Source organism: Dromiciops gliroides, chromosome 3 (assembly GCF_019393635.1).
Source record: "Dromiciops gliroides isolate mDroGli1 chromosome 3, mDroGli1.pri, whole genome shotgun sequence".
Lineage (NCBI taxonomy): Eukaryota > Metazoa > Chordata > Mammalia > Microbiotheria > Microbiotheriidae > Dromiciops > Dromiciops gliroides.
The window spans coordinates 562,297,172-562,318,123 of NC_057863.1; the positions used below are offsets into that span (position 1 = coordinate 562,297,172).

At 35.0% G+C, this 20,952-nt stretch overlaps 1 protein-coding gene across 1 annotated transcript in view; it reads left to right on the forward strand.

The window, feature by feature from the left end:
* TMEM135 (transmembrane protein 135) overlaps positions 1-20,952 on the forward strand; it is a 315,929-nt gene that overhangs the window by 105,558 nt on the left and 189,419 nt on the right. The window contains 1 exon segment of the mRNA XM_043992377.1: positions 14,000-14,065. Coding sequence (XP_043848312.1) covers positions 14,000-14,065 — 66 coding nt within the window.

A 20,952-nucleotide genomic window follows, 5' to 3' on the forward strand; every position in this document is an offset into this window, starting at 1 on the left:
GCTTCCAGGATGTACTGTCCTAACTTTCAGGGAGTCCCAGGTGTTATGATTTAATGAGGGGCAGTTTCTTCACTTGTCTGGCCCTTTCTCTGGTCCATAGATAACCACTGGCCAACTTGCTTTCAACCAGCCAGCAAAACTTTATGTGCCATGGTTGCTAGTTCCAACAAACCTGCACCCCTCCTCAATCTGGGCTGCTATTGCTCAGGGTTTCTTCTTGGTTCCCCACTCGGGTAGGAAATCCAAATCCCCACTTAGCTCCTGCATATACCCTGTAGACAACCACCCCCTCCCCCCGAGCTGTTCAGCCCTCTCCCCAGACTGTGAGCTTAGTTCCAGAAGATGCTGGCATTGTTGCTGATTCAGAGGCTTGGGTACACCCAGCTTGGGGCTGTATCTTTGTTGTCCTGATCATGGGGTTAGACTCCACTCCCATCCTGGCTTCACCTTCTGCTGACCTTTGGCTGGAAAATAATCTCAGCCATCTTTTTGGGGTTCTGCTGCTCCAGGAGTTGTTTTCTGGCTGTGTTTGGACTTTTTTGGGGAGTAATTATGTCAGGAAGTCTGAGCATCTTCGGCCTTTTCCTCCATCTTGGCTCTACCCCCCATATCTCGCAACTTAGTTTTTCACATTTTCCCCTGTGCTCACATTTGCATTGTAGTCATCAGGTACTGAATTGAAGTTCATAGGTTTTGAACAGTAAGGGACCTTATGACAGATTAATTGATCTTGCCAATTTCTTTTATTGAAATTCTCTTTTCAAACCTTAATATTTGTTGATACACAAACTATTATTATTTTTATGATACCCTGCTTTCTTTTCTTCAGTGTTTATGCTATAAGGCAGGATAACCAAATGCCACATCTTTCTGTTGTTTTTTTGGATCTATGCCTAAATAATTTCTATTATTTCTTCTCTTCAAGGAAAATGTGTGAACCACCCTTAATTTAGGTATAACTTCTTTATATTCTCAAGCTTCACCTTTGTTGTTTTTTTTTTTTTTTTTTGGTGAGGCAGTTGGGTTAAGTGACTTGCCCAGGGTCACACAGCTAGTAAGTGTCAAGTGTCTGAGACCGGATTTGAACTCAGGTCCTCCTGAATCCAGGGCCAGTACTCTATCCACTGCGCCACCTAGCTGCCCTTCAAACTTCACTTTTAGCATTAATGTCAGTGCTGAAGTGATACAGTTTCCCTAGAAGTATATTAGCTTCTTGGTTTTTTTTTTTCCCAACATCACTTGTGCATATTATAGTAGTCCAGGCAAGACATGATGAGTGCCTTAAACATAGTTGTGGAGTGTAAGTGGAGAAAGGAATACACACATACACACACATACGCATACATATACATATACATACATTTTATATATATATAAAATAAAATATTGTGATGGGTAAAAATGACTGATTTGTGAAGGGATTTGGGATATGTGGGGTTAGTGAAAGTTAGTTGTCAAAGGTGACATTGTGAGCCTTGTGGAGGATTTTTGGTGCTCTTGAGAGTAATTTAGGAAATGGGAAGAGTGAAGAGGAAGGTAGGGTGGAGGAAGAGTATGTATTTTGTTTTGGCATACTGAATTTGAGATATCCCAAAGACAAGTGATGATGTGGGACTGGAGCACAGGAGGGAGACTAGGACTGGATATATAGATCTGGAAAGCATTTGCATATAGAGATGACCGTTGAACCGTTAGAATCTTTTGAGATGATCACCAAGTGTGATAATATGGAAGGAAATGAGAAGAGAGATTAGGATTGAACCCTGGAGTAAACCCATGATTGGTGCTTGGATTAAGAACCCTCAAAGGCAACTGAGGAGTGGTCAAAACAAGTAGGAGCAGAACTAGGAGAGAGCAGTTTTATGAAAACTTAAGAAAAGAAAAAGTGTATAGGAGAAGGTGTTGAATAGTTTCAAATGCTGCAGAAGGGTTAAAAAGGGTGAGAATTGAAAAAATGTCATTAGACTTGGTAATTAAGAAGTCATTGGCAACTTTAGAGAGTGTGGCAATCTCCTTTTATTATTTCTGAGTCATATTTGAGTTGTTAAATATTTATAATGCTAGAGTTTGAAGGCACTTTTGAGATCTATCTCATCTCTTTCATTTTCTACCTGAGAAAACTGAGACCCAGAGAAGTGAAGTGAAGGCTAAGATAGAAACAAACCAATACAATACTTACATAGTCCATGGCAAAGACTTGATTCCAGGTGTATTGTTTTTGTTTTTTTACAAAAAAGTAATATTTTAAGTTAACAATATGCAGACTAAAGATTATTTTAGCTACTTTACAACATTTAAAAGTTCAAGATTTGTGGAATGACTTAGTTTTCCTACATCTGATGAGAATTAAGAGCTATTCAGTTGGTGGGGGATCGGTTGTCTGCTTAGTTTTCAAAATTATTTATATCTAAGCCTATAGCCATTTAAGTTAAAAAGTCAACATTGTGTAGGTATGGAATTAATATATTGTATGGCAATTGATGGACATTATAAACTCAATTTTGTTGTGCTTAAAATGAGAAAATATATTGATATTGATGTGCCTGTTCATCTTTAACATATGGCTTCAATTTGCATTTTAATTAGAATGTGGAAGTAATTACTGTGACATCTGAAACTGAGGTAGCAATAAAAAATTATCACAAACAAGACAGCAGACACAAATTATTTCGTGTTTATTACTGGGTGGCCTTCTTGAAACTTTCACAAACTTAATTGGTTCCAGACATTAGAACATTGAAATTAAATTAAGACATTTATTTTGGTTGAGCTGCCTTAATAGAGGTGGTAAAAAGTTGCTAGTTGTTAGTATCAGTTTTAGTGTCATAGTAATTTTAGTCTTATTTGAGCATCAATTACCATGAAAACTCATTAAAACAATTCTTTAAAAGTTGTGTCTATTTATGCAGCAATACAGTGCTACCATTCTTTTAAAATATTTGCTGACCAGAGTGTCAAAATGAGTTAATTAAAAAAGAAAATGTTTAAGTCAGTGATTTGTTTCATGGCTAATAACTATACTCATTTGTGTGTATATCTGTATATATAGGGGTGCACACATACATTTTTATATATAGTTTCAGGGTTGATGGAAGGGTATTAGGCAGATAGCAAAGCCTAAAGTTCCTTAGACTAAAGCTGCATGGTAGATGATAAAGCAGAATAGTTCAGAAAGCACTATGGGCCATTGGATACTTAGGCCTGGTGGATCAAAGGGATAGTAATGGACTTATAAGGTGCCAGGCATTGTGATAAGTTTGGGGAATACAGATAGAAGCAGAAAGACAGCCCCTGTTCTTATACACTTGCATTCTAATGGGAGAAGACAGTTCATCAAAGGGAACAGTAATGGTAGTGGGGGGTGTGTGTGTGTGTGTGTGTGTGTGTGTGTGTGTGTGTGTTTGGGGTGGGGCAGTGGTCAGGAACATGGATGTAGAGAAAGACCTGTCTAGATATTTTAGCAGTACAGTCTGCAGAGGAATGAAAACATGATTGGCCTGGGCCTCCTCCTTAAATTTGAAATTCTGGGAGCGACCTGCCAATCAAAGAATGAGGCTGGGAAGAACTTGGATATTAGAAGTATTTTGGGTGGAGTGAGCTTCCAGGTAAAAAGGTTTCTATGACATGATAGATAAAATCCTGTAGTGATTAATGCAACCTAAAGAAGAATGACTATCCTCAGTTTTTTTTTTTTTTGTTTTTGTTTTTTAGTGAGGCAATTGGGGTCAAGTGACTTGCCCAGGGTCACACAGCTAGTAAGTGTTAAGTGTCTGAGGCCAGACTTGAACTCAGGTACTCCTGAATCCAGGGCCGGTGCTTTAACCACTGTGCCATCTAGCTGCCCCTATCCTCAGTTTTTAGTAACAAGGTAGATGGTAAGGCCTGGTCCTCCATCTCACTGGAAATATTGTCATTAGTGTGTCACTGCTGACCCAAGTGGTATGAGTGGTTATGACCATCGTGCAACTCAGTAGTGGAATGCTCTGGTGATTCTTTGTGGGGAGGGGGATCGAGGGGACTCCTTCCAGATGGGATGTCCAGTCAAGAGGGGAAAAGGGATCTTTGACTAGAAGATTGATAGAAAGGCAAGATCCAGTGGGGTGTCTCCCACTGGGTCGGGGGAATATTGAGACAGGACTCCTTTACATAGTTCATTCCATCTTCCAATTTGGTTTGGATATCAAGACTATATTTATTTGTCTATTTATATTCATATATTATTTATTTCTTTAAAGGGATTGGTAGAATACCTTAGTTATTGACAATAATTTTTTATAGTTGTGATTTTGACTTGTGCTTTAAATGTTTGTTTGAACTCACTTATTTGGATCAAAGTGTTTTTTGCCTTTTGTCTTTTTTCCTCTGCTCTAAGATTAGATTGTTTAAGATCTCTATTACTTATATTGTTAATTTGGCTGTTTTATGTATTTGTACAGTCATTAATTTATTTAAAAGTATCAGTTTTGTAATATTCAGTTGTATGTAGTAGTTTCTGATAATTCTTTTTATTTTCAAAATATATTATTACAGATACATTAGGTAACTTAAATTTTTTTTCAATTAATTTTTTTGGCTATTTTGACCATACTTTCAGACAAAGCACTTGCCATTTTTTTTACCATGGGCTATGTATATTCCTATTTTTTCTCATTATATTAGGGAAAAGAATGAGAAGAATTTTATTTGATGTTTGTATTTTAATGTTCTATAAATCTTCCCAAATGAACATTACTAAACATTTACTGACATATATCTCAATAGAATCATATAGGGATAAATTAAAATGAATTATTTTTGTCATTCTGTCATCCAAATATGTACCTGTCTTTAGCTTCTTGGACTGTCATGATTTATCTTAACTATCATGTGCAGATATATAGGTGATGACATATTTATTCATTCCTCATTCCTCTTAGATGTATTCCTTTCAAAATCAAACTATTTATTAGAGACAGAAAATTGTAGTTTGAGTTCTACCTCTTGTTCTTACTAGTCTTATGATCTTGAGGAAGTAATTAACTTCATCGAGCCTCAGTTTCCTCATCTGCAGCATGGACATAATAAATCTGGCCATAGAGTTCTTTTGCTGGTTAAGTAAGAAATCACTTTATAGTTTATAGTATTATAAAGAAGTAAGATAATAGTATTTTAAAATATTATCAATAATTAATAAATAACTTTGTAACTTTGCTTCTCTGTTGGGATAAAATTTAACATAATTATTTTACTTTCCCTCTTTTTTATCCCCTTGGTAAAAGGAGTTTGGAGTGAGAAGTTGTTTGTACTACTACATGGAAAGACAAGTGTCTTGTTTAATTTCTTAGAAATGTATATATTTACTTTCAAATTAAGGAGCCTCATAAATTTATGATAAATCTCAAGGTGAACATTGCTTTTTTGTCTTTTAGATACAATTCATGGTTTTAAATTTGGGTTTAAAAATTGCCAATGAAAAAATTAAAACAAACAAACATGCCTATACAGTGATTATTATAGCTTTAATTGTGAGCAGAAATAGAAAGGAAATATTACATTTGAAAGTGGGGAGGTTGTTTTAATTACTAAGTAGGTACACATACTGTATGTGTTGTTTGTAAAATTTATGTTAAGGTACTAAAATGTGTTGAGTAATTTATGACACATAAAAGTTAGCAGCAGAGGTAAACTAGACCAAGAAATGGTGTGAAATTGTGGAATTCAGGGAACAGATTAGAAATTAAAATCTCTTTATAAGAACACAGATACAATTGTAGGCCAAAAAAAAAAAAGTACAAGTTCATTTACAATATATTTACTAACAGTTGCGGCCTAGTTAAAGGACACTCCCTGAACAGTTTTGGATGCATTCCAACTCTTGCTTAATTTACAAAAAAATCAGTAATGAGGCAAGCTGGTTCATTTTGAGTCAAATAAGACAAAGAAGTCAATATTGAGGTACTGTTTATAAGGCTGTTAAATTTTTTAGTTTGGTGTCAGAGGATAATGTTTAGCATTGTGTTCAATTAGTGAAAACTAACCAATAAGAAGTGCCAGATTCTGAAATGTCCTAACTTCAATTAATATAAAACACTAAAGCTTCCATTCATTCAAAGTTACTGGCTCCATGGGTACCAGCCACACAGTCTCCATAAGCTGGTACTTCTGGAGACTAATCAAGATTCATGGCCTCCAGGTTTTGTGGCCTTGGCATTCCATAACCTGGAATGTCACCTTTAACTTTTGTACAGCCTCTGTTTTTAGTCTGTTTCCCATCTTTAGTCATATATGTAGTTGAAAATGTGTGATACCCCAGGGTAGTTGGGAATGATTCAGATTTTGTTGAGGATGCTATGAAAATTATTAAAATAAGTAAGCCTTAATAGCCATCTACTGATATTAGAAATACTTGCTTCCACATTAATATATTAGATCATGTGGAGAAAATCTGTTTTTTTAAAAAGACATTAATGTTGAAGTCAGTGACTTCCTACCTTTCTTTTCAATATTTCTTTCTTGTTTTTACAGCTCTTTCCCTTGATACCTTTTGTCAACTGACTTTCTCTAAAGTGTTAGCTTAAATATTTCAAGGTGTTACTGCTAAAAGCCTTCAGAACTCCAAAGAATTAAAATGCAAGAGTAAAATTTTTGGTTCTTGAAAAGGCAATGGGATAGGTATTGGTGGGTAGCCAGTGATGGCGATAAGAGGGAATCTTTCTGTAGCCTATAAAATATATGGTGTAGGAGGGTGACTGTTCTAACTATACTGGAAGCTTATTTTGCGCTTATTGATTTTCTTCTTCAGGATATTCTTTTGTTAGTTTCTATTGTCTTAAGACAGAAAATAGTACATATAGGAAGGATTGTAGTCTTTGTCTGGTAAACCATAGTTTCTAAGTTCCACAAATTCTTGCTACAGAAATCAGAACCAAGGAGGTAGAAATTAATTTGTATATAAGACCCTCATAATAGCTATTGTCTAATTTAATATTGGCAGAAGTCCTAAAATGTTGCCTCATCAGACATTCTTGTGGGTGGTTTAGCTCAGAAAAAAAAGTGAAACAGGCTTACAAATTCTCTATTTAAACAAACATACAACTAACTCATCCTTTATTGCTTTTAAGGATGGGTAAATATGTTTTTGCCTGTAGTACAGGATCTATATTCTGTTCATCAGAATTTTGATTCCACATTTGGGTTACATTGCTTCAGATAATTGTTTGGTGAAGGTTCTAAAGAAAAGGTAACTGAAAGCTCTGAGGGAAAAATAACTTACTTTTTTTTTTTAAGTGAGGCAATTGGGGTTAAGTGACTTGCCGAGGGTCACACAACTAGTAAGTGTCAAGTGTCCGAGGCTGGATCTGAACTCAGGTACTCCTGATTCCAGGGCTGGTGCTCTATCCACTGCGCCACCCAGCTGCCCCAAAATAACTTACTTTTAAAAGTGAAGCTGTCTGCTGAGTTTCATGTATACTATACTCTGTATACTTATACTTTAATTTGATATTACATAAATGCGGCACTTCTTTATGCCTACAGGTCAGAAACTCTTAGTCATATTTTTCAATTTATCATTCATCTGGTGTACTCAATTACTGTGCTAGGCTTGGAGTCAGGAAGCCCTTGCTTCAAATCTTGATACTTTACAGTATTGGCTATGTGACTGACAACATGGAATGAGAGCGCAATACTTTAAAGGTTCAGTGAATTCAGTCAGTGGGTCAACAAGCATTCATCCAATGGTGACCTTATGCCGGGCCCTATGCTAAGTGCTGGGGATACAAAGAAAGACAAAAGCAAAAACAGACCAGCAAACTCAAGATATATTCCCTGCTCTCAAGGAATATCCATTTAAACAAAAGAGGTGTATACAAAAGATGTACAGAGTACATAAAGGTACAATGAAAGGAGAGAAGGCATTAACAGTGGGGTCTGGGGAGGCAGGAAAACCTCTTTCAGGAATAGCAAGTACCCCAACGGTGTATAAACCATATAAACATAACAACAGAGAATTCTTAATCTTTAATGTACTCATTGGGAACCTTTTCTTTCACCACCCAACTCATCCCAGTATCAGGAATGCACAAAGCTAACTAGTAGCCTTGAAAAGAACTCATCTGTACTGTGACTCTTCCCCTTCCCAGGGCTATGGAGCTCTAAATTGCAGAAATTTGCATATTCTGTGATGTCATTGTGTTAGTACTCTGTTTTACTACAAAACTTGGCTAGAGAATGGAAGAACAGAGAAAAAAGAGGCAGGAGATGTGTTGGTATTCCACTGAGACAAAGAATACAGCCTCTTGTTGGGGCCAATTCTGTCTACTCAGAAGTCTTTTAGGATTAAGATTTGAAGCTGATGCTGAATTGCTCAGTCTGGAAGAAGACTGAGGTGTTTTGAGATCCAGCCCCTAGGGGAAATACCATCAAAGGGGAAGGAATCAGAAAGTGAGAAATAGGGGGAAGTAAGGAAAACAAAAGGACAAACTGCCAAATCTATTTGCCAGCTATGTGGCAAAATGGATAGAGCACTGGGCCTCAAGTCACAAAAACTCATCTTCCTGAGTTTAAATCCACCCTCAGACATTTATTAGCTTTGTGACCCTGTGCAAGTCACTTATCCTGTTTGCCTCAGTTTTCCTCAACTGTAAAATGGGCTGGAGAAGGAAATGGTAAACCACTCCAGTATCTTTGCCAAGAAAACCTCAAATGGGTGGCAAAGAGTTGGACATGACTGAAATTACTGAGCAATAATGATAACAACCAAAGCCCTCAGGAGGAAGAAAACTCAGTTAAAACCTTGAGAATAGGCAGATAGACCAAAAGGGAAGGGGTTAAGAACAGAATGTAATAGGTTTTTATATCAGGAAAAGAGTTCGAACTTCTTTAAATAAATATTGGAAGAAAAAGAATTAATCAATACCTGATGAGGCAGGAGACCCTGTGTATTACCAAGAGAACATGGAATCACCTACAGCTGGCTGTTTTATTCTTGATAGCCAAATAGAATATTGTCTAATACTTCTATGTGGCAAATCTGAAAATAATTCTAGACAGTGATCACGTACTCCACACATCCTTTATTCTCTACACTAAACATTCTTGGTACCTCAGTACCATTCTTGTGGCATGTTTTCAGGGTGTTTTTGTTTGTTTTGTTTTTTCCATCCTGGTAGCAGCTTTCTCCTGAACAGGATCTAGCTCACAAATATCCTTCCTAAAATGTCTTCATCCTAAGACTCCATATATGATTTGACCAGGATAGAGTAGACTATAGCAGTATATAAAATATGCCCCCAATCTGGAAATCTGTGTAAAAATTTTTGGCCCTCCCTTTGTGCAAGAGAAAAATTCTGATTTTTTTCTTTTTCTTTTATGGGGTGTTTTCAGTACTTTATTGTAAAATTTGGGTTAAATATTTGGTCATAGGCTATATGTAGGTTATTGTTAAGTAAAAATACTATACTTCACAGAATATTTTTGAATACACTGTAAATGACTTGTAAACTGGAATACAATTGTTATATAAGAAATGATGAAAGAGGTGGTTTCAGAGAAACCAGAAAAGATTTTTATGATCTGATGCAGAGTGAAGTAAACCGAAGTAGATCAATTTAAATTGTGAAAATGAACAATTTTGAAAGACTTAAGAACTCATGATTCCAGAAAACTAATAACAAAAAATTTTAGTCCTGTCCTGTCAGAGAAGTAATCAACTAATATGTAGAATGAAGCCCTGAGTGTTAGACATGGCCAGTGTGGAAAATTGCTTTGCCTATGTTTACCTGTTGAAATGATTTTGTTTTTGTTTCTGTTTTCCATGGCAGGGGGCAGGGGGGGTATGTTTGGGGAGGGGTGGGAAGTGAGGAAAAAATAAATGTAACAATTGTAAAGAAATAAAATAAAATTAAAACATTGTTAAATATTTAGGTGTTTTTTGAGTTACTTATTAGTTACCTTTAAAGGAGATACCTATGCCACTATTTCATTGTTATATTATGTTAATTAAGTGTTTGACAAGACTGTTGGAAATGGCATTAAGGTGTCTGGCTTGCACAGCTCTGATAGAGAAATGTCCGTTGAAAAGTTACTTGATTGTGTAATTATTTTAGGTTTCCAGAATATTTGTGTATTTGACACTTAACAGAATGTTTTAATTTTTATGAACATATTTGCATCAGTCATTTTCACATGCAGCTGAGAAAAGGACAGACCAAAATATTCATACTATTCATTAGATGCCATGATATCTGAAAGATAATTTAAATTTACGTGAGTAAATTTTTTAGCAATAAACGGATTTATTTTTCAAAATATAAAATATTTACCTTTTTTATGGGTTAAAGATGACACTCTGAAGTGGAAGCCAGGATCTGCAAATAAGAGAAAGATGCAGGTGCTTTGTGTTTTGCATCTATTACTTTTTTTTGGTGGTGGGGTGAGGCAATTGGGGTTAAGTGACTTGCCCAAGGTCACACAGTTAGTAAGTGTCAAGTGTTTGTGGCCAGATTTGAACTCAGTTCCTCCTGACTTCAGGGCCAGTGCTCTATCCACTGAGCCACCTAGCTGCCTGCATCTATTACTTTTTTAAAAATGAGTTTACCTTAACTTAGGCAAGATCATGTTTCTTTTCATTAAAACCCTTATGGTGATTGTTTTAAAAAAAGTGAATATTGGCCATGGATAATTAGAGAACTGAAAAATTACTTATGTTATTTACACATGAGTAAATAAATGATATATTTTTTATATATGTAAGTATGCAGTTGAAATAGATTCTGCTTTAGGTTTATCATGAGTAAATAGATTTTTAGAATCTGATGTATTGAACATTGGTTTAAATTGGCATTTTCTTTAGATATACAGTATGTTTTAAGGCTGCCAGTAACTTTAATTTACATGCAGGGGTAAATTTTTCTCTTTGTAATGTCAAAATCACTCATACAGATTCTAGGTTGTTCTCACAATATCCATAAATAAGCCACCTGACTGATACAATCTATATTTTACAGATAGGGAAACTACCCTGAATAGAGAAGCGATTTTCCTGAAGTTAAATATTTAACTATTATCAAGACCTACAGAAGAGTCATAGAACTTTGACTATACATTCAATATTGTTTTAAAAAAATAAATCTAGGTGTTGTTTGACATTACTAGTAGAAAAGTTTTTCTCCCCCCCCCCATTTTCTTTAAGTTTCATTACGTTTAGAAGTAACACAGAACATAAAACAGTATATTACTCTGTCATGTCACATCAAATAGAACATGACAGAACATAGATTTATAAAAACATACACATTTCGTTTGGAGCCAGATGACTGTTATCCATTTGGGAACACATATTCAAACCATCTGCTTACAGTTTAAGTTCTTGGATAACTTACTAACCCACATCTCTAAACAGAGGTAGCATTCTCTATATCTTTAAAACCACTGCCTAAGTTCCACACAGCTTCCATATGTAATGCATATTTCAAGTGGGCTGAATCAAAAGAGATCATGACATTTACAAACTCTATAAATCAAGTTGATTTCATTAACCATTAACAACTAACAGCTTTAGCTAACAAATTATACTTCCTGTGCTGACACAGTTGGGATACACAGTACAACATAGTTGTTCACACTCTGGGAAACCGCCAGATTCTCAATAAGAGCATTACTTGATTAATATGCAAACCAGTCACTGGTTTCTTTAGTGTGTGAGGTGATGTATGTTTGCTGGCAAGTGAGTTATTATACAGTACTACTTATGATGTAGCATTTCTGGTACTGTTGAATCATGGTTTTCAATTTGTACATTTTTATTAGGAAGTGAACATTTTAGTTCCAAACTGAGTTTTAAGTTTAGGTTGTTTGCAAAGAGATCAACTCAGTATTGACTGGATAGGCTGAATTACTATTCTCTGAAATCTCTCCAGTGAATAAACAAAATAGAAATAGAAGTATTAATTTCACAGTACCTAAATGCAAAGGCAATGTGGAATAGTGGATAAAACCCTCTCCCTGAGATCAGAAAGACTTGAATTCAAGCCCTGTGGCTTATATCTGCCCTCAGTGTGAGTCTAGGCCGGTCACTTAACCTTTCAGTGCTCTGGACTAGTCTGTCAGTTATATCTTTTTTAGATGTTATATAGGAGGGATATATTGAGAAATGGCAGGTGTTATAAAAACAAAAGATAGGCATCAAAATGTATTTTACAAAAATATAGGATCTTTCACCTTTGTAGGAATGTTCACATTTTAAAATAATTTCTTATTTAAAATAAGTTTTTATTGATGTCTTTTGTCCATTACATCATCATAGTCACTTCCATGTCTGCAATCACTCATCTTCCTTCAAAGCCCAATTCCAGCTGCCGTCTCCCTGATTTCCCCAAATTTTTAGTTTCTTACTTTATATTCACTTTGCATATATTTTGTACCTATTTTCTGGGTATATGCTTCTTTCTAGTCAGGAATAAGTTCCTTGAGGTCAGGGACTGTTTAGTTTGTGTCACTAGAGTTATAATGTTTTGCTTAGAGTAGATGCTTAATAAATGCTTGATGAGTGAATCAGTTTATGATTATTTCCTCTTGGCTTTGTGAGGTGGCTTCATTTAAAGGTTTTGCATAGTGTCTTAGATTACATCATAGAAATAGAAAAGAATAAAGTAGTAAAATGTAAGAAAGTTAAACTTTTTGTGGTTAACCTAATTCTATTATTATACCTCTCACTAGCTTGTTTGGCTACCCCTATTGACAGAACAATAATTCAAACCTTTATTGCAATAATACTAGGATATTACAGTAAAATATTATTTTCTTGGGGCAGCTAGGTGGTGCAGTGGATAGAGCACCGGCCCTGGAGTCAGGAGTACCTGAGTTCAAATCCGGCCTCAGAAACTTAACACTTACTAGCTGTGTGACCCTGGGCAAGTCACTTAACCCCAATTGCCTTGCTAAAAATACATATATATATATATATATATATATATATATATAAAATTTTCTTTTCAAATGTACTTTAATAAAATATCTTTTAACACTATACCTGTACTGAAGAACCTTAATTTTTTCTTTGATGATGTAGAACTTTGCTTGGAGTATAGGGTTTTTAAAAAATTTCATTCCAGTTAACAGAATTTTGGATAGATCAACTTTTACTTTAATTTGTCTACAGCTTGTTAAATTAGCCCCTATCAAATTTTTTGATGATATATGGTACTTTAATGAACATGCTCTCTGTGCATTAATTCAAATTATTGACATCATAGAGGACAGAGCAAAACTCCACTAAAGACCTCCTTCCAAGTTTTTGTGGAATAATTGATGACTGATTTTGGTCTAGTAATTTCAAGCAGTTCCAAATCTTCATAATTTTATTATAGTCTGGCCAACATATTTCCATCTCCACAAGAATTTGTGAATAATATAAAAATAAAAAAATAGATTTTATCTTAAATTAAAAAAAAATAAATTATCTTTCAATCAATTGGTATGATTAGAACCAGAGATACTATTTAATCCAGAGTTTCTGATTCTTATGTCATATTAAAGTTGTGATGAATATATGTATTATATTTCTAAGTTGTTGATGAAGTGGTTAATGTCTATTTTTTAATGAAATGTATTGATTTTTTTTACATTATCTTTGCAAATAAAGGAGGAAGCTTCATTCTCTTATCTCTTCCCCAGTGTAAAACTTTTTTGTCAAAATAATTATATTTTGTTTTTTCCTTTTCTACTAGTGTAGTCTTTGTGTATGTTTCCCTGGATCTATTTCATTTTATATCACTTATAAGTTTTCCCCTATTTCTTTGAATTCTTTCTATTCATACTGTCTTACCATCTAATAATAGCCTGTTAAATTTATGTGTTACAATTTGTTTAGCCATTCCTTAACTCATGGACTAAACATCAGTGTCTTCTGGTTCTTTGCTAAATGATTTTTATTTATATGTGTTTTATGATGACATAAAACTTAGTTATTATTTTTAATAAGGTTATATTTTAAAATATTACTTCTCATTTATAATTTCAGGCCACAGAAACATTGTTTAGAATGGGCGTAGCAAGAGGAACCATCACAACTTTAAGAAATGGAGAAGTGAGTTTAACATACTGATTTTCTTTGAAATTCTCAGCTTATTGGGTAGTATTTTCTTTCCTTGATCAAGAGTGTGTCACAGTATGATTTCTTGGACTATATAATGCATTAATATGTCTCCTCTTTAACAAGGAATAGAAACCAAGGTACTTTGTAAAAATTTGTAAATATACGTGATTCTTACATGTATGCTTTAAAATTAGTTTTATTGATGCCTTTTTCCTTTACACCACCTTAATTTTAACCCTAGATTGACTCTTCCTTTGTGACAAATAAAAAGTTAAACATAGTGCCTGATTTTTGACAGTGTATACATTACAGTGTAGTCTCCATCTCCTTTTTTCTGTGGAGTAGCGAGGATGAGAAAAGGCATATATTTCATTATCTTTACTTTCAGACATTCATTGATTTTTCAGTTACTCAATCTGAATTTCTTTTAGTAGCTTTTCTTTTACATTTTTGTCAGCTTATATGTTATTTTCTTAGTTATAATTTTTCTCTGCCTCAGTTCTTAACAAATCTCATATTTCTCTGAATTACTCATCTTAGACCATTTCTTAAGACATAATAATGCTATATTTGATTACATTCATGTACCATATTTTTTCAGCCATTTTTTATTGCAAAGAGTTTTGCTATGAGTATTTTGGTCTATATACACCTTTGTTTCTTTGATTTCTTTAGAGTATATGTCTAGCAGTGGGATTGATAGAATGAAAAATATGGACAATTTAGTAATTTTTCTTGCATAATTCCAAATTGAAATCCAGAATTGCTTAACTCCAGAATGGATTCTCCTAGAACTGTGTTAATCTGCATGGTAGAGTTGGAGGCAGCTCCTCCTGAGGGTACCTTTTTCAACAGTGACTGTTCCCATGTTTTATGTATACTCAGCACGTTTGTATACATAGCTGCCAAAATAATATTTCTAAAGTATAGCTCTGACTCTGCCACTACCTTGCTTAGTAAATTCCATTGGTTCCTTATTACCCATAGAGCCAAACAGCAACCCCTCTGTTTGGCATTTAAAACCATTCACAGGGGCAGCTAGGTGGCGCAGTAGATAAAGCACTGGCCTTGGATTCTGGAGGACCTGAGTTCAAATCCAGCCTCAGACACTTGACACTTAACTAGCTGTGTGACCCTTGGCAAGTCACTTAACCCTCATTGCCCTGCAAAAACAATACAAAAAAAGCCATTAAAACCATTCACGGGGCAGCTAGATGGCACAGTGGATAGAGTACTGGCCCTGGAGTCAGGAGTACCTGAGTTCAAATCCAGCCTCAGACACTTAACACTTACTAGCTGTGTGACCCTGGGCAAGTCACTTAACCCCAATTGCCTCACCAAAACCCCCCCCAAAAACCCAACCATTCACAGCCTCTCTTTGGTCTCCCTTTGCATCTAGATTAGACATCACTTCCTTTCACACACTCCTGTCCAGCTAAACTAGCCTTCTTACTGTATCTCCCCATGGCCACTGCATCTCCCATTTCCACGCCTTTCCACACAATCTCTCCTGTGCCTGGAATGTAATCCCTTCTAACCTTGCCTCTTAGAATTCCTAGTTTTCCTTCAAAATTTAGCTTCAACATGTCATCTCACACATCACCTTTCCTAATTACCCTAACTACTAGTTCTTCCCCTCCATTTACCTTGTATTTATTTTGTATCTATTTCGGTAATTTTTTGTTTTTGTATGTGTACATATTTTCTCTTATACAGTGTTAACATGTTGAACACAGGGATTGGTTTCATTTTGTCTTTTTTATTCCCAAACACTTAATAAATGCTTATTGATAGATTGGTACTATATATACATATACATACTATGCATATATATTATATATATATTATATATATTCATTTAATAAGTTTTATTAGAGTTTCTAAAATATATCCTGTCTTGTCAGAAGACTTCCTAGGAGGAAGTTAGAGTCTAGTTGTAATTAGGAAACACTTCTGATGGCCTCCTAGGAAGATAAGAATCACCTATTTGAACAGGGGGAGACCAGGTTCCTCATGAGTTAGAATTGCTTACAAAGTAGGGTCACTGGCAGCTCTGAGGTTATATTAGAATGAAACCTAAAGGATAGATTTTGTTAAATCCCTGAGAAAGTTTTTTGTGAAATTTTTTCTACTTTCAATGAGCTTCGTAGTTTGATACAAAGCAGGATGGATTACTTTTATTTTCTAATGTTTTATTGATGCTTTCTATTTTTTATGCCATAGTTCTTCTCAACACCTTCTCCTGCCCTCTCCAACATTCATAGAACTAGATTGTGATGTTTAAAATCTAATGTGGGTCCTACCCCCCCCACCCCCCAACCCCAGTTTTGGGGGAGAAACTGGCTAAGATTTACCGATAAATTCAGCAAGAGTTTAGGCTTTTAAGGATTTATTAAAGAGTAAAGACAACACATGGGATCTCGTAATGCCAGAAAAGTCTATCTACTTTCTACCTACTTTCCTTTCTTTTTCTCTGTTCACCTTTTCTCTGTCTCCCACCAAGCTGAAGTCCTTGAACAAAAAGAGGCCCTCTCTTTTTTCTCCATCTGCTGCCACCGCCAGTTCTGGACGAAAAGAGGAAGATCCAGTGAGCCAGCCTCTGCTTCCTACTTTCTCTCTCCCTTCCCCAAAGGGGAGGTGCTTCAAGCTGATTGGTTGAGGGTGGTCTCCTGTTGATATAGTAGTCCACAGGCTCTGAGAACACCACCCTACTCAGGGCCAGCCAGGTGTGGTCTCGATTTAATCATTCTTAAGTAGATTCTCAGTCAGTTTCTCAGTCTCACCCAATTCAATCAGTTCTAAATCAATCTTCAGGTTGGGCCCCATGGGTGTCTGACAGATCCCATTATTTTATCACATTCCCTCCTGTGCTTCCTTAAGAAACAATTGTTTCCTTAATGGAACAATAACATTAGATACTTATGACTAACAAAGTAAAGGGAATGAAAAGAGAGAAAAGAAATTGAGTGATGCATTAACAAAGGCTAAAGGGGGCACTCCCCTTTTAGCAGGAGGACATTACAAACAGAAAAAACTAAAGGGGGCATTCCCCTTTAGTAAGTGGATATTATAAACAGTGTATGCAGTGTGGAAAAGGAAAACAGAAAAATGTCCATTTAAGTCTTTGGAAGTCTTTTCTCAGATGATTCTTGGGATGTCCTCTGGCTGTAGTTGTAGAAAGGAAGTCTTTCAGGTGTGAATGCTGGAGATCAACTAACAAGTTTCAGCTGTAGAGTTTCCGGTATGATTGTAAAGTCCCTCAGGTGTTTCAGATACTGGTAATCAACTGGGAAAGTTTACTACAAAATTGAGCTTAACACAACTTTAAATAGCTTTGTCAATCAAATCAAACAATGAGAGTTCTCAAAAACATGTCTAAGGAAATTCAGAATCTTTTAGAGATTTTATAATTATTGTCTAGTTGTTATGCATGATACATAATAAAAACAAAAATTGAAACATTCTCTAAAACTTAATATTACTATAAGACTTTATAACAGAAAGACTCAGATAAGGAAAACCAACAGAGAAAGTTATTCTTATACCACTTGCAACATTCTGCTTCCATAGTAAAGCATCAGTCTGTAGAGGTCAGGAAAGTAGTCCTTCTCTTTATTTCTCTGGACTCAAGTTTGGTTACTGCATTTAATCCTTATTCTCATGTCCTTTACATTTTATATTTTTGCATTTATTTTATTAGAGTCATTTATATTTTTCTATACATTCTAAAAACAAAACCCTTTGCTTCAGTTTCCATGTTCTTCTGAATTTGTTCATTTTTGACATGTCTGGGGGTATATGGTACCATTCATTCCATTAATATAATACAATTTATAGAGCCCTTTTCAACCTACTTTTTCCCCCTAGTTTTTTGCTTTTACTAAAAGTACCGATACATATTTTACAATATATTTTTCTGCCTTTGGCCTCCTTGAATTATATACCCAATAGTGGAATTTCTGGGTTAGAGAAAAAGAGCATGTGCCTAATTCATATTATTTTCCAGACAGTTTGAACCATTATAGTTCTACTGACAGTGTATAGAAGTGCCTCTCATTTTACAGCTTGCCAGCATTGAAGATTTCCTTTTCTTTTATCATCTTTGCCAGTTTGATCAGGGGACATATGGACAATAATAGTTACCTTAACTCTACTTTAAATTTTGGTAAACACACAGTGCCCTCTCCAGTATAGTGCCTGTATGACATCATACCAAGCAAATAGATAATTTAATCAATAATATACCCTTTTATGATAAAAAGGAATATGCCAAGACAGTGAGAACAAAAACATAACCAAAGAATATCTTAGATTTATATTATAAAATGAACTACATTAAATATTTTCTGTTGATGCAGTTGCCCTGGTGATTAAAAGTTTCAGTTACTGAAAAATCCTTCTAATTATGACTAGCTTCTGGCCTCTTGATGATTTGGAAACTTTCCTTGCTTATCTTTTTCATTGCTCATCAAATTAGATGATTTTTTCCCCTCAGATTCAATTTTTGAATGATAATAAATCAGAGCACTTTGGAGTTGAAAAGGGTCCTTTATCATTTTAAAGATAAGAAACCTGAGGCTTAGAGAAAGAGTGATACTTCCTAGTTCACAAAGCTACCTAGTATTGCAACCAGCATTTCAACTCATGCCCTTGAATCCAGCTTCATTGGACTCCTTACTCCTTTACCTTTTGAAATGACTTAACTTTTGAATGACTTAAAATCTGAATTAGGGGCCTTTAGAGTTAAAAAAAAACTGATGGCTTGGAGTTCATTTTTTTAAGGAAGGAATACTGCCTTATATGGTTTAAAGATAAAATTATGATTATTACCTATTTAGATTTTTTAAAAAATTCACTACAGATTGCGAATTAAGAATTGACTACTGTGTTTAATGCTATAACAGATTGACTATCCAAGGTGAGCAGCATAATTTTAGACTAAAACATAACAGCAACAGATTTTTACTCTTAGACTTCTAAAGCATTTTACACACACACACACACACACACACACACACACACACACACTCTCTCTCTCTCTCTCTCTCTCTCTCACACACACACATAATGTATGTATATGTGTTTGTGTATGTATATATATTTAAAAGCTAAGTTTGGTGCCCATATTTTACAAATGGAGAAACTGATTGGTAGTGGGATTAAGTAATTTGCAAATGGTCATTGCATTCACACTCAGCTGCCTCTTGGTTCTAGGTTCACTGCCTCCACAAAGATCAGTAACACAAGGCAATAAGCGATACATTCCATTTGAGTTATACAGATTAAATAATCTAGGATTACAAAAGAAGACAGGATCACTCCCAACAACAGAGGTAAAGGCAAGGCATTATGGAAGAGGTGGCGGATGCATAGCCCTTCTTCATGGATGAGTAAGGCCCCAATATCTCTAAGTTGGTAGTTTACTAATTTAATTTAAGTATTAAAGAAATTGATTCAACAATACATTTTACAAATATAAAATAACATCCATCTTACAGGTTCTTGTGAGAATCAAATGAGATATTTGCATACCTAAAGGTGCTTTATAAATATTAGGTATTACTATTATTTCAGATTGTAGTTGCTGAATAGATTATTATTGATTGGTTAGTTGGTAGAATGAATGAAAGAAATAGAAAATAATTACAGATGATTGGTTCCACCAATTAAATTTTCCATTTTGATAATTTATACTTCAGTTTTCTTCTCCTTCTGTTTTGTACCCATAAATGCTTAGCCACTTTGCTCTGTACTACTTTGCCCCCTAATCAGAATGTGATATATTATATAATGGTTGAATCAAGCTAAATCTTTATATAAAGTAATTTATAATTAGATTATCAGTGATGGGATATATTTGAGTAATCATAGAGAACTTAGATGTTTAGTTTGTAGTAGCTTTTAAAATTCCTTATCTTCTTCTTGTTTCTTTTCCTTGTTTCTTCTTGTTTTGTTATTCACTCTTTCCTAAGTGGACTCTCAGGATTAGTCCTTTATGTACAGCAAACTGACTTAATGTTATCTTTCCAATATGTAGAAATCCTGTCATTCTAGTCTTCCTTTTCACACAGCCTCAATTTTTAGTTCCTATTCTACTATTTCTGTCCTTGGGGTTTAAGCACATTAATCTGAGTTAACCTTCCTCTAGGCTTTTCCCTTTCCCATCCAATCTTCACATAATCTTCCCAATCCACACATCTGACCATATTACTCCACTGCTCAAAATCTGTCAGTGGCCCCCTGTTGCTTTTGGGATAAAATGAAAAATCTTGGCATTTAAGGCCCTCTACAGTCTAGCTCTAATTTACCTATCTAGTCTTATTTCAAATTTTCCCACTTTGTGCATTCCACATACCCGTTAAATTGTTCTTTGAGTTGGTTACCGATATTGGATATGCCTGCTTTTACACAACTCTGAATTTACAGAAGTTTTTCTCACTTGTCTGAGCCTTCTTTTATTTCAAGACTGAGCTCATGTGCCACCTCCACATTAATCTATCTTTGATCCTACTTATCTTTCTAGTTTCCCTAGTGTTTAGAGCATTCTTTCCCCACATATTTTCCTAGAGCTTTTTGTCTGGATCTCTCATTTTTACCCTATCACATTCTGCTGTAGTATATGTTACTTGTCTATATGTGTTGTCTATTACTCCTCATCTCCCCCATAACAGACTAATTTCTTTAAGCTCTGGGGATTTTTCAGATTTTTTTCAGCACTTTCTAGCACAGTGTTTGGTAAATATTAAGGTACTTAATAAGCATTAATTGTGTTGAATTGAATTGATTTCTAATCTGTTCTTGGAGATGTTTAAAAAGAGGATTGATGGTTGACAGTACAGTGGCATAGATTTGACTTCCTAGAAAATAGGAGATTGTAT